This window comes from Macaca fascicularis, chromosome 7 (assembly GCF_037993035.2).
Source record: "Macaca fascicularis isolate 582-1 chromosome 7, T2T-MFA8v1.1".
NCBI lineage: Eukaryota > Metazoa > Chordata > Mammalia > Primates > Cercopithecidae > Macaca > Macaca fascicularis.
In genome coordinates this window covers 163,743,615-163,756,900 of record NC_088381.1, presented here as the reverse complement: position 1 = coordinate 163,756,900, position 13,286 = coordinate 163,743,615, and the positions used below count along the sequence as shown (strand labels likewise).

The following is a 13,286-nucleotide window of genomic DNA, read 5'->3' as shown; positions in this document are numbered from 1 at the left end:
GCCTTGAGCAAGTCCGCTCCAGGCAAACACTGGCGTGCCTTATGTACCATGCTAAATTGTGATTGAGGCTTCCTAATATTTTGTCATACAGAAATGCTTCACTTGAAAAAGTTTGTTTTACACTGTCTTTTGCTTACACCTGTGTCTTACTTGGGTTTTTTTGTACCCCACATTCATGAACATATTTCCCCAAACTTTCTATGAATGCTTTTACAGATTTTGTAAGGTTGGGATTTTAGCCCATGGGTGATTTTTTCTTGTGAATGACATGAGGGAGGGAATCCCCTCTCCTTGCCACCACTGCATGGTCACCCTGACCTGCACCGTATCGTCCACTTCTTCCTGGTCACAGTAGCGGCCCCGCTCAGTGCCTTGGCCCCCTGCCCCATCCCTCCTTGCTCAAGGACTCTGCTTCTCTGTCATGTCATCTCTCCCACACATGGGCCCTTCGTCCCTTGCACCTGCATTCTGCATCTCCTGCACTGACATGCTGTTGCACTGTCTCGTTTTGGAAGCTCTCCCTTGCTCCCGGTTCTCCTGTGACCACCACGGCTTTCCTGCCCTTTCACAGCAGGGCTTCACCCAGAGCCCGCACGAGTCTCCTCCCCTTCCTTACCTCCCGCCAGCGTCCTGCTGCTGAATGGACTGATTACAATTTCCTTCCCAGTGTGGAAAAAGATGAAAAGGAACATTAAAATGTTACCTTAACATTTCGATACCGGAAGCTGCATTTCTATGCTAGAAAGAGGCCAAAGAGAAGCTCCAATTCAGCACAAAAGTGGACAGTGTGCAATAAAGTTTAATTAACCAGTACTGCGAGGCCACCTTCATGGACTAGCATCCCTTCGTGAGCTGAAGAACTGAACAAGCAGAAGCACAGGCCAAACCCGTCCTTCCACGCTCCCCACTGTGCAGATGGGCTCACTGAGGCTCTGGCGTACACTACTGGCTCAGCACTGGATCTATTTCGGGCCAAAGCGTCAGCAGAACTGATACCCACAGGGCATCCGAGTCCATATCCAGACTGGGCTCCCTCTGCGGCCGTCTCTTAAACCGAGCCACTGCCTGCTGATGGTGAGTTTCCAATCACGAGCTGCACTGGGAGTGCCGGAGGCCTGGCTGGGCACACATCCCGGTGGGTATGAAGGGAATTTGGGAGTGGCATCTAGAAGATCAGCATGAGGGGTACAGAGGAGAAAAAGAACCCACAGCTTGCAGCCAGCAGGGGAAACTGGCTCAGCGCACAGACAGGGCCCCTAGTGAAGTCCATCTAGGCCAGTTGCCCTAAGTGCAGATCCAAGCAGGACAGGACAGGACTCATAACTGAGGAAAACGAGAGAAGCTGAGTGTTCAGGGGCCCCACTGCCTCCTGCCTGCAAGGAGGCTATGCTGGGTGTGCAAACAGAAGACGGTACATGAAGATCCTCACTGAGGGGGCACGAGGAGACACCAGGCCAGAGGGGCAGGGCCAGCAGGGCCTGGGAGAAGACCAAAGGAGATAGTCAGTGAACTATGGAGGAGCCTGGCACCCCATCCAAGCTGCTGGGGTCAAAGGCAAACCCAGTGCCAGCCCCTCCAATGGACCAGGCCCTGCCTGGCCTGCTCCAAGCTGCAGCCCATCTGGGAGGAGCCCTCTGTGGGTCAGTGCTGGGTCCTCGAAGGCCACCGTCGCATGGCACCTCAGTGCCATGGTTAAGTCTAGGGACCTGAGATCATTAGATGTGAGCTTGATCACTGCTATTTCCTGGCTGTACGGTCTCGAGGAAATCATTCCCATCCCCAGAGTCTTAGTCTTTTCATTGTGAAATGGGTCATTAACATGTACACCTCACAGAATTCTCACAAGGATTAAATGATTAATCTTATTCGATGAGATCCCATGCTTTAGGAACTTATTATAGGGGCCCACCCACAGTAGACCATCACACATCCAAGGGGCGGGGGAGCAGAGGTGGCAGGTGGCTATGTAAGAAAAATCTCAGGAAACAGCAGGGAGGAGAAGGAGGCCATGCCGTCTTTCTGAAAAGAGGAGAAGTATTCTCGCTTTCGTCTGATCCCTGCACCGAGAGGCACGGGCCCCCAACATACCAGCCACTCCCACTGTCAGTCTTTCCTCTCCGGCTGATATGTGAGGACCAGCTGCTCCATGGAGTCGATCTGCAGGAGAGGGAAGAGCCATCAGAACCTCTGGGAGATGCTCCTCCAGTTGGCCTTAAGGGCCGCCCATGCAGGCTGGCAGCAGCAGGCAGGGGCGAGGCAGGTGGGAACTCCGGCTTGTGGATTTCCCTAGCCCAGGGAAGGCAACCCTCCCTCCCTCACCCATTCTGCCTACATCCCACATGGGAACTCATGTACTGATCCACCCATACACATTCAGGCCTCCTTGAAGGAAGACTTGAGCAACAGGAAGAGGAGAGACAAGAACCCCGAGGGGGCCAGGGGTACAGAAGAGAGAGGGCCATGGCAGTCACCAGGGGGGCCACCCGTCACTTTCACCTGGAACCACCACACACTTGCCTGGCCATGGTCCACTATTTCCCAGAAACTGGAATCGGCTGCTCGGTACTTCCTCCCGGGGTAGAGCTGCCACACGGGGGGCAGCTGGGAGAAGGGCATCTGGCCGGAAAAGAGTGGCTCCCGGGTATGCACTGCCATCTGCCACAAGTGCACCGTGATGCTGGGTTCATACTGAAGGGACCGGAGAGGGGGTGGCAGATCAGGGATAGGGTTCCCTGCCAACTGGGCGGCATACTAGCAATGCAGGCCTAGATGCCCCGGCCCGGCCAGTGGGCTGCCAGGGTCAGAGGTAAATGTTTTCAGAATTCCAGACCAAGAGCCTTGGCACTGGTGCCTGTGGCTACATCTAGGACGACTGGGGTTCTTCTGGCCCCCTCTGACCTGCTCCCTGCCTCGCCCCACTGCAACCCCCAAATTTAGCCACTGTTTCCAACCTGTCACCACCCTGGGTTAAAGCTAAGTATTCTCTTGGGGCTCCATCTCTGCCATTGCCATAATTTTTAAATCTTCGTTTTAAAAACAAGATATCCATGGACTCCTGGATCTGAGGGTGATAGATTTTCCCCCCAAAATATGCTGCAGTTCTGATCATGAACTTCACATACTTACAGTAAATATACAAAATAAGGCTGGGAGCAGTGACTTATGCCTGTAATCCCAACACTTCGGGAGGCCGAGGCAGGAGGACTGCTTGAAGCTAGGAGTTCAAGACCAGCCTTGGCAACATAATGAGACTATGTCTCTACAAAAAATAAAAAATTAGCTGGCCATGGTGGCATGTGCCTACAGTCCCAGCTACTCGGGAAGCTAAGGTGGGAAGATTTCTCGAACCCAGGAGGTAGAGGCTGTTGTGAGCTATGATTATGTCATTGCACTCCAGCCTGGGAGACAGAGAAAGACCCTGTCTCAATATAAATACATAATAATAAAAATAACAAAATTAGGCTGGTACTGGAAGTTAGAAAGATGAAAGGAAAAGTAAAATCAAAGCTTCTTATGCAACAAAATGGAAAGTCTTTTACACAATTTTCTAAGTATTTGTCGTTAGTGATAAAACGTCTTTTTGAATTAAGAATATTAGCGCTTTATCAAAAAAACACGTTGTGATGATTTTTCTCAGTTTGTTGTCCTAGCTTTTTTACGGACTGCTTTTGCAAAGAGAAATATTTTAAATTATGTGGCAAAAATCTCTCCTTCTCTGTGTATTCTGACTTTAGATCAGAGATCAGCAAACGAAGTCCGGCTTGCCATCTGCTTTTGCAAATAAAGCTTTATTGTAAATAAACTAAGGCTCCTTCCCTCATTCCTTTACCGTTGCCTTTAGCTGCTTTTGCACTGCAATAGTAGAGCTGAGTAGCTGCAAGAGCATAGCTCTCAAAGTGGAAAATGTTTACCATCACATCCTTTACAGAAAAAGTTGGCTACTCTTTGCATTAGATGTGCCCAGGAAGCTTAATTCCCACCCTAAGACATCGATCTATTTTTAAGAAAGAGGGAAAAAAATACTAAGTAGGTCCCTTATCCCACCCATGGCTAAGTTATTTGAAGAATCCATTCTATTTCCACTGAATCATAAAAAAAAAAAAAAAAAAAAAAAAAAAAAAAAAAAAGCTTAGAACTGTTTTTAAGAGTACAGTTCAGTGGCATTAAGTGCATTGACATGTGGAACCGTCGGCACTATCCACCTCCAGAACTTTTTATCTTCCCAAACTGAGACTCCATACCTGTTATTAACATTAACTTCCCATCCCCGACTCCCTCCAGCCCCTGGCAGCCACCATTCCACTTTATGAACGAGACCACTCTGAGTACCTCATACAAGAGAATCTCTCCTTCCGTGACTGGCCTATTTCATTTAGTATAATGTCTCCAAGTTTCATCCATGTGCCTGACTTTCCTTTTTAAGTGTGAATACTTCATGGTTTGTGTTTTGTTTACCCATTCATCTATCAATGGACACTGGGGCTGCCTCCACCTTTTGGCTAGTATGAATGATACTGCTGTGAACATGGATGTACAAATACATGCTTAAGTTCCTGCTTCAAAGTCTTGTGGGTATACACCCAGAAATGGCATTGCTGGATTGTGCCGTAATTCTCTTTTTTGAGGAATTCTCATCCTGTTTTCCATAGCGGCTGCACCATTTCACAGTCCCCTCCATTAACACCTTCTCCGGCTTTTGAAAAACTTAAAATATTTGCTCCACAATTTTTGCATGCTTTATTTAGTGTATGTACAGAAAAGCCTTTCCATGTTGTCTACCAATGTTTTTTGAAACAACCTATTTGAAGATTTTTAAGGAAATGTGTTATATTGTTTAAAATGTCAGTGACCTGGCCGGGCGCGGTGGCTCGCCTGTAATCCCAGCAGTTTGGGAGCCAAGGTGGGCAGATCACTTGAGGTCAGGAGTTCAAAACCAGCCTGGCTCACATGATTAAACCTTGTCTCTTCTAAAAATAACAAAAAAAAAATAGCTGTAAAAAAAAATAGCCTGTAATCCCAGCTACTCAGGAGGCTGAGGCATGAGAATCACTTGAGCCTGGGAGGTGGAGGTTGCAGTGAGCCGAGATCACACCACTGCACTCCAGCCGCAACAGAGCAAGACTCTCTCAAAAAACAAACAGGCAGTGAATTGTTTACAATGACCTAAATGTTTGGGTTTTGGGTTTTTTTGTTTTTGTTTTTGTTTTTTGAGACGGAATCTCGCTATGTCACCCAGGCTGGAGTGCAGTGGCGCTATCTCAGCTCACTGCAAGCTCTGCCTCCTGGATTCACGCCATTCTCCTGCCTCAGCCTCCTAAGTAGCTGGGACTACAGGCACCCGCCACCATGCCCGGCTAATTTTTTTGTATTTTCAGTAGAGACAGGTTTTCACCATGTTAGCCAGGATGGTCTTGATCTCCTGACCTCATGATCTGCCAGCCTCGGCCTCCCAAAGTGGTGGGATTACAGGCGTGAGCCACGGCGCCTGGCCTTCAATGGCATTTTAAATATCCGGATAAACTTTCACCATATTACACTAAGGTACAGCCAGCTCCCCATTTCCGTGGATACTGCACCCATGAATTCAACCAACCTCAGATTTAAAATATTTGGGGGAAAAAAAATTTCCACAAAGTTCCAAGAAGCAGAGCTTGAAGTGATGTGTAGGTGTAGCATTAGGTGTTATTAGTAATCTAATTTCAAATATAGGAGAGGATTGTGCTGAGGTTGTATGTAATTACTACCCATGTAATTTTCTATCAGGGACTTGAGCATCCACAGTCGGTCCTGGAATCAATTCCCGCCCTCACCAGAGACTCTACTGTATTTACTTTATCCCTCAAAGACCGGCTGTGATCTAAAGCCCTCATCTACGGCCGTTTCCTGAGTCATTATCATTATCACCTGGGGAGCTTTTGAACAGTAAAGAATCTGGGACTCCACCCAAGCCTCCTGAATTAATTTCCAGAATCTGTTATCAGTCAAATGCTTCCCCAGGCCAGTCAGGCGGTGAGCCACGTACATGAGCATGTCTGTGACTCACTTGCCACAGAGGTATATTATTCTCATTTTGCAGATTAGTAATCTGAAACCAATCTCACATTCATCCTATTGGCCCACCTGGTGCCTCCAGGTTGCAATGCTTTTGCTTATACTACTCCCGCCTCCTTTCTAGACCTGGAGAACTCCTACTCATCCCACAAAGCCCAGCTCAATAGCTGCCCCATTTGTGAACCTTCCCAGCATGCACTGGGAATGGCACTAAGTCCTGAGCTGCCTTAGCCTCGGCTTCACCAGGCAGGACCGTATTACCTCATGTGGATAAGTTTGTGCCTGTGGTCCCTTCACGGGGGTGTTCCTGGGGCCAGGGCATTGCTTCGCTCCTAGACCTGCACAGAAGTGTTTTCCAGTGCGGGTAAGAACGGCCCCCTCTAATTCCCCACCGCAGTCCCACACGGGCAAGGGTCAGTGCGCAGCCCTCCCACAGCCTCCCCACCGTGCCCAGGACTCACTGTGCTGCCCTGGGAGGCGCTGCCCTGGGTGTTTGAGGCCCTGGCCCATTCCCTGTGCGAGGGACTGAACCGCACAACCACAGTCACCCAGGTCCTCCCTTTCTCGTCTTCGTAGATGCCAGGCTTCTGGATCCACAGACGGTCAGGGGGCGTCCCTAGACGCGCAGAAGCTTCGGAGGCCATGGCAAGTCTGCACCCGGGGGCTCGCTTCGAGGCTCACATGTGTGGACCTTTCAAGGTGCGCAATCTCCTTAAATGGAGCAGCTCCCGCGTGGGTGGGGCCGGGGCCGGCAGTGGGGCGGGGCCAGTTGGGGAAGCGGGGAAGAGCGGGGAGGGGGAATAAAGGTTGCTTAACATGTGGGGAGCCCTATGCCATGTCAGGCATTTTTCATAGGGTATCTCACTGACATCTCCTAACAACTCCATAAACTAGAGACTGTCACCCACATTTCACAGACAAAGTATCAGAGGCTTGAGTGGCTTAGTAACCTGAACGAAGTGGGTAGCAGAGGAAGGGGAGGTAGCAGAAGCAGAGGAGGGAGAGAAGAGGGAGGAGGAGGGAAATAAAAGCAACCTGCAGCAGGGGCTAGGCAGGGACGAAGCCAAAGAGCAGGGGGGTTAGGAACCCGGCCTGGGTCTCCTGGAGGGGCGGGGGCTGGACCGGGAGCTGCTGGGGGCAAAAGGGCAGCTCCCGGGCATAGAGCTGCCCAGGCTTCACCCCAGGCATCTGCAAGGAATTTGGCCCCTAAGACCTATTTCACCTCCCTTCCACTGGTCCCAGTCCCTCCTCAGCCTCCTCTCTGAGATCCCCCTGCCCAATTTTCTGGCAGGTGATTCCCCTCCTTTGCTCCTCGCAACCCCCTGCCAACCATCCTGCCCCAGATCCTGAGCTGGCATGCACGACCCTGGTCTCTCCCACCCTGTGGCCGTTCCTGTAACAGGACTCCGTGTCAGGGACCCTTCTTTGAGCTTAGAGGCATGGGGGGCGGGGGCGTGTAACCTCTGTGGACTCTTGGCCCTGGAGATATCTGGTGAAGGCGCATCCTGCACAAATCAAGCTCCCTCTCCTTAGAAATAAGCCAGGGCCCTATCAGCATCTGAGATCAGGATCAGATAAAACTGACAGAAACAAGGCCACGGGAGGCCACATGGCCACCTGGCCAGCCCATCCTTGGCCACGGGACCCAGAGTGCCCACTTGGCCTGGTCGTCTTATTTGCTCGACTTTGTCAAGAGGCCACAGAAGCTCAAGAACATAGCAAGGTCCGTTCTATAAGCACCCTGGGCTGCTCCTAAATGCACCATGAATAGGAACCTTTTCCTTTTGAAATCCACACGCATGATTCTTCTAGTTCAAGTGAAAATTAGTATTGAGATGACGCCATTCTGCTGGGGAGATGTGAAAATGATTTCTGGACAGCCCTGATCCAGTGTAAGTGGCAGGTAGGATAACCACTTTTGAAGAACTCACTGGGCAGCTTCTGTGGAGGTCTGAGCCTTGTTTTCACAGCAATTCCACCTCCTTCCCCAGTGTTTTTCCAAGAAACCAACACTTGGGGTGGGACTGGAGTAGGCCAGGAAGACAAGGGACATCACAGTCTCATATAATGTGATGTGGAATCACGTTATATGTGGAATCACGTACGTATGTCACCTTTGCCGCATTCTATTGGTCAGGGGTAGGTCCTACCCTTACTCAAGGTTATGAATACTAGGAGGCAGGGATCATGGGGACACCTGGTCTCCTGGGCCCCCCGTAGCCTGTTTGCTGTAAGTACCTACCCTATGGGACTCCTCTGAGGATCCGATGAGGCTATATGTAAAGTGTTAAAGCCTGACACATAGTTAACACTTGAAATACCCTGGTCGATAGTTATGTTCTCAGATGAGTTCCCTCTCCCAAGCAGAATCCATCAGTCCTACCCTTGTAACCCCAATGCAATTACTATTTATCTCTATCACTTTCTATTGCAAATATATATATTGATATTCTCAACCTCATTCCCTGATGGGCAGGTGTGTGACTGTCAGTGGGGTTGGAGGTAAAGGTTGCTTAATATGTGGGAAGCCCCTATGCCATGTCAGGCATTTTTCATAGGGTATCTCACTGACATCTCCCAACAACTCCATAAACTAGAGACTGTCACCCCCATTTCATAGATGAAGCATCAGAGGCTTGAGGGGCTTAGTAACCTGAACGAAGTGGGTAGCAGAGGAAGGATATGGACCCAGCTGTTCCTGGTTCTAACATGCATGCTGCTTGTTGTCTGCTTTGGCCAAGTTTGGCTCATTACATGGAAGAGGCAGAACCTGGAGCAGGGAGATCCACAGTGGCTACTGAAGAAATGCTGGTGGGCTCTGAAGGTGCAGACGGAGAACACCTTCCCATGAGTGGGTGGTCAGAAGGCAAGTAGAGGTCTCCATAGGCAGAAAGAAATAACTACCAGTTAGCCTCGAGGTGGAAAATTGATTGCTTCACCAATCACCCTCCTTGGCCAGGTCTCCCACTCCTCAACCCTTGGACCTGCTCTGAAAAAAGCCTCAGAGCTGCAGGTGAGAACAGTTTGGTCCCTGGTCCTTCAGCTGGCCTTTGTCCATGTCATGTCTGAGATAAGGCTATGTCTTCTGGCCAAGTTGTCCATCTCTGGTACCTGTGACCTGAAGGATTCACTCTTGGGGGTAGGTGCCACCAAAGTCTTTGATCTCTCCAGAATGTCTCCCGGGATTGCCTGGTACTGACAGTGCACTCATGCCTGGGCGCAATGCTCTCCTCTTCCAGCAGAGGGAACCCTTCACAAGCCCCAAGCCCCCGGGGACCCGCTTGCTGGAAGGATTCCAGACCACAAACAAGGAGGCACTGTGCAGGGATTGGAAGGCTGGGTAAGAGTCACTGATACCTCTGCACAGTTCTGTTCAGCTCCTCCTCGGTACTGGGCCAAAATGGCAGGGCAGACAAGATGCCAAAGGCAGACAGTCTAGACAGAGCGTGGTATAGATGGAACTGGCAAAGTTATCCCACAAAGGAAGCAGCATGAGTAGACCTGGACGAGAGGTAATTCAGGGTGTGTCTGGAGATCAGGAATAATGAGGATTATCCAGGCTCATACGATAAAGAATAAGAATGTGGTGGTGGTGGGGTGGTGGGGGCAGGGGAGGTGCTGATGCTCCATTGTAAGGATCAAACACGCCAGTGCCAGCAGCTGGTTTTGAATGAGGAGCAATGAATGTTTGAGACAAGGAGTGGCATAAGTATGCACTTAATGTTTGAACTAGTGATAAAACGAAAGAGTGGCTTAGTAATCAAGTAGATCGTGACTACTAGAGAAAAGACTGGATGGAGACTGTGCAGATAATAACAAAAACAAGAACGTCCAGAGAAAACTTGCAAACTGGTAAAAGAAACTCAACCCAACTATGTAACTGAAGAATGGGGGTTTAGGAAAGTTTTGCTCATTTCAAGGTGAAAATGTACACTATTTTCTTCTAAAGGTTTTATTTAGATTCATTTGTCCATGTTGATATCCAATTAACTTAATGCCATTTATTTAGAAGACTATCCGTTCTCCTACTGTACTGTATCATCACTTCTGTCACAAATCTGGGAATATTCATGTCTGAGTCTGTTTCTGGACACTTTTCTATTCCACTAGTCTGTTCGTCTCTCCTTGTGTTGATACCACATTGCTAATTACTATAGCTTTAAAATAGGTCTTTATATCTTATAGTAAGATTCTGTTTCTCTGGAGAACCCTAATACAGCTATTTGCTTCCCTTTACATATGCATATGCATTTTAAAATCAGCTTGTTAATCCTTCCCACCTCCAAAAGCCTGCTAAGATTGATGGGGATTGTGCTGAATCTATAGGTCTATTTGAAGAGAATTAACACCTCCACCATATTAAGCCTTATAATCTGAAGCGATTGCATAGTGTATCCTTCCATATTTTGGGTTGTCTTTCATTGTTCTCTCTGATTTTATTAAATTAACTCTTAAGTATTTGATTGATGCCATTTTAAACGTCATTTTAAATTCTGTATTATGTTTGTTGCTGTTATAAAAAAATGCAACTGGTTTGTGTACATTGACACTATATCCAAGACTTAGATAAACTGACTTATCTCTAATAGTTTATCCATTCTTTGAGGAAATGTCTTAGCCATTATTATCTTCAACTATTCCTGTCTCATCCTTTCTTCTCCTCTTTCCCTCTCTTTCAGTAACTCCAACTACACATTGTCAGACCCTTTAAACTGTGTGCCATGCTCTCTATGTTCTGTCCTGTTTTGTTTCCCTTTTTTTCCCTCTCTGAGCTTCAATTTTGATGTTTTCTATTGGTTTATCTTCCAGTTCACGAATGCTGACATCTGCTATATCCAATCTGCTCTCAATTGATTTCTTTGCTGCAAATATTATATTAATTAGTTCCAGGATGCCCACTTGATGCTTTTTTTGAAAAATTAAAACTTTATCTGATAATCTCTACACTTTTAATCATTCTGTCCATCATTCTATTTCTTTGGACATAATCATAAAGTTCTTGTCTAATAACTCTGATTTACTGGTGGGCCTCCTTCTATTGTCTGCTTTTTCTCTTGGTTTTTAGTTAAATGGTCTTTTCTCTTGAGTAATATTTAAAGGAATGCCAAATATTTTGTATAAAAGCACTGGAAAGGCTCTAGTGTTTTCCCCCTAAGTACGGTTAACCCTATTCTCTGCTAGGCAGATACAGTGAAGTATTAAACAGTTTAATCCCAATAGGGACTGAACTGAGCCAAGGTTAAGTTGCAGTTTGGAAAAGAATCAGTCTATGTGGCCAGGCACAGTGGCTCACTTTGTAATCCCAGCACTTTGGGAGGCCAAGGTGGGTGGATCGCTTGAGCTCAGGAGTTTGAGACCAGCCTAGGCAACAGTGAGACCCCCATCTCTACAAAAAAAAAAAATACAAAAAGTAGCTGGGTGTAATGGTGCATGCCTGTAGCCCCAGCTACTTGGGAGGCTGAGGTGGGAGGATCACTTGAACCCCGGAGGTCAAGGCTGCAGTGAGTCAAGATCGAGCCACTGCACTTCAGCCTGGGTGACAGAGTGAGACTCTATTTTAAAAAAAAAAATAGCCCATCTACCTCTAGTTTGCCCTGTTCTTAGAGTATGACCTTCAATCAAGAGGCTGATAGGTCTTTGTCTCAGCACCGTGAACAAAAGTTCTCTGGAAAGGAAATTGGAGGAAAGAGACTTTATATTCCAGTGAATAGTTTGCACACCAGGGAGATGCAGCCTTCAGTGTAAAACAAGATGTGTTCCAGAAAACAAAGGGAGGCTTGGGGTTCTGTAGCAAAAGTTCCCACCCAGGTTCCCAATCAGGTCCATTTATGCAACTGAGAGATTCAGACTCAGGTAGTTCCAATTAGTTGGTACAGCTGAGCCTTGATTGGTCAAGGCAGGTGGGCTCTGACTGGTTGGTTTAGACGTGCTCTGAAAGTCCTCAAGTCGAACAGAGGTGTTGGATTTCTGGGAACTCAGAGTACCTATGTGATTTCTAGTTAGCAGATGGCTGCTTGGCTCTATTTTACATTTAGGCCCCATTAGCCACTAAGGATCTTTCTTGAAAGATTGGCTCTTTCGGGTTCACATTTGCTCATGACACTAAGAGACTGCAGGAAATTATTTTGCTTTTGGGGGTTTGGCTTTGCTCTTCAGCATCCTGCCCTGAACTGCTTCAAATTGTAAAAAGCCTGTGGTTAGAGGGTACTGGTCACACATCTGAGGTTCCCTCAAGTCTCCACATTTGTCCAGATGCACAAAGACTCATGGCTAATGTTCTCAGGGAAAAGCAGCTGCAGATGCCTGACAGCAGGGGTCAGTTCACCTGCTCTCCAGCGTTTTCTGCTCCCGCCAAGTTGTTCTCAGGAACTCCACCCCCTGGTGAGCCTTTGTCTTCTCAGGAGACCACAGGGAGCCTGGGCAACATGGTCAGACCCACTCTACAAAAAATACAGAAAGTACCCGGGTGTGGTGGCACGTGCCTGTGGTCCCAGCTACTTGGGGGCTGAGGTGGGAGGATCACTGGAGCCTGAGAGGTCCAGGCTGCAGTGAGCTGTGATTGTGCCACTGCATTCCTGACAGAAAGAGACCCTGCCTCAAAAAAAAAAAAACCCACAGGAAATTCCACTCTACTTTTCTGAGGTCTTCAACTTAGCCTGTTAGCCTCTCACATCACACAGCTTCACAGTTCAGCACGTCTTAAGGAGGAAGCTGGCTGGATGCTTGAGGCCCCTCAGGCCTTTAATTTGATTACTCCACAGCAGCCCCCGACTGGACTCAGCACGAATTTCAGTCTTTAGCCTGTGCCCGGAATTATCAACTGACAGCAAGGGAAAGGCATCTGCAGATGCTCACCTCTGAGCTGTCCTCCCTTCTCCAGAATTTTACTTCCTCTGGCCCTTGTTGCTTCCGTAGCTCCCCGACGGTTTGGAAAATATAATCTTTATTTTTATCTAGATTTTCCATAGTGTGGCTGTAGTGTTACCAGAAAGGGGTCCCAATCCAGACCTCAAGAGAAGGTTCTTGGACCTCATGCAAGAATTTGGGGCAAGTCCATAGGGTAAAGTGAAAGCAAGTTTATTAAGAAAGTAAATACAGAATGGCTACTCCATAGGCAGAGCAGCCCTGAGGGCTGCTGGTTGGCTATTTTCATGGTTATTTCTTGATTATATGCTAAACAAGGGGTGCATTATTCTTGAGTTTTCCAGGAAAGGGGTGGACAATTGGACCGGAGG

The 13,286-nt window shown here is 48.0% G+C and overlaps 1 protein-coding gene across 1 annotated transcript; it reads right to left on the bottom strand.

The window, feature by feature from the left end:
* Positions 1 to 782: 782 nt before the first annotated feature.
* TCL1B (TCL1 family AKT coactivator B) lies at positions 783 to 6,738 on the bottom strand. Its single transcript, XM_005562150.5, has 4 exons — positions 6,513 to 6,738; positions 2,518 to 2,688; positions 2,089 to 2,157; positions 783 to 1,478 (listed from the first exon to the last, which is right to left on the bottom strand). The coding sequence occupies exons 1-3, from the start codon at positions 6,693 to 6,695 to the stop codon at positions 2,104 to 2,106; spliced, it is 408 nt and encodes a 135-aa protein (XP_005562207.1). The 5' UTR covers positions 6,696 to 6,738; the 3' UTR covers positions 783 to 1,478; positions 2,089 to 2,103.
* Between the last annotated feature and the right edge of the window lie 6,548 nt (positions 6,739 to 13,286).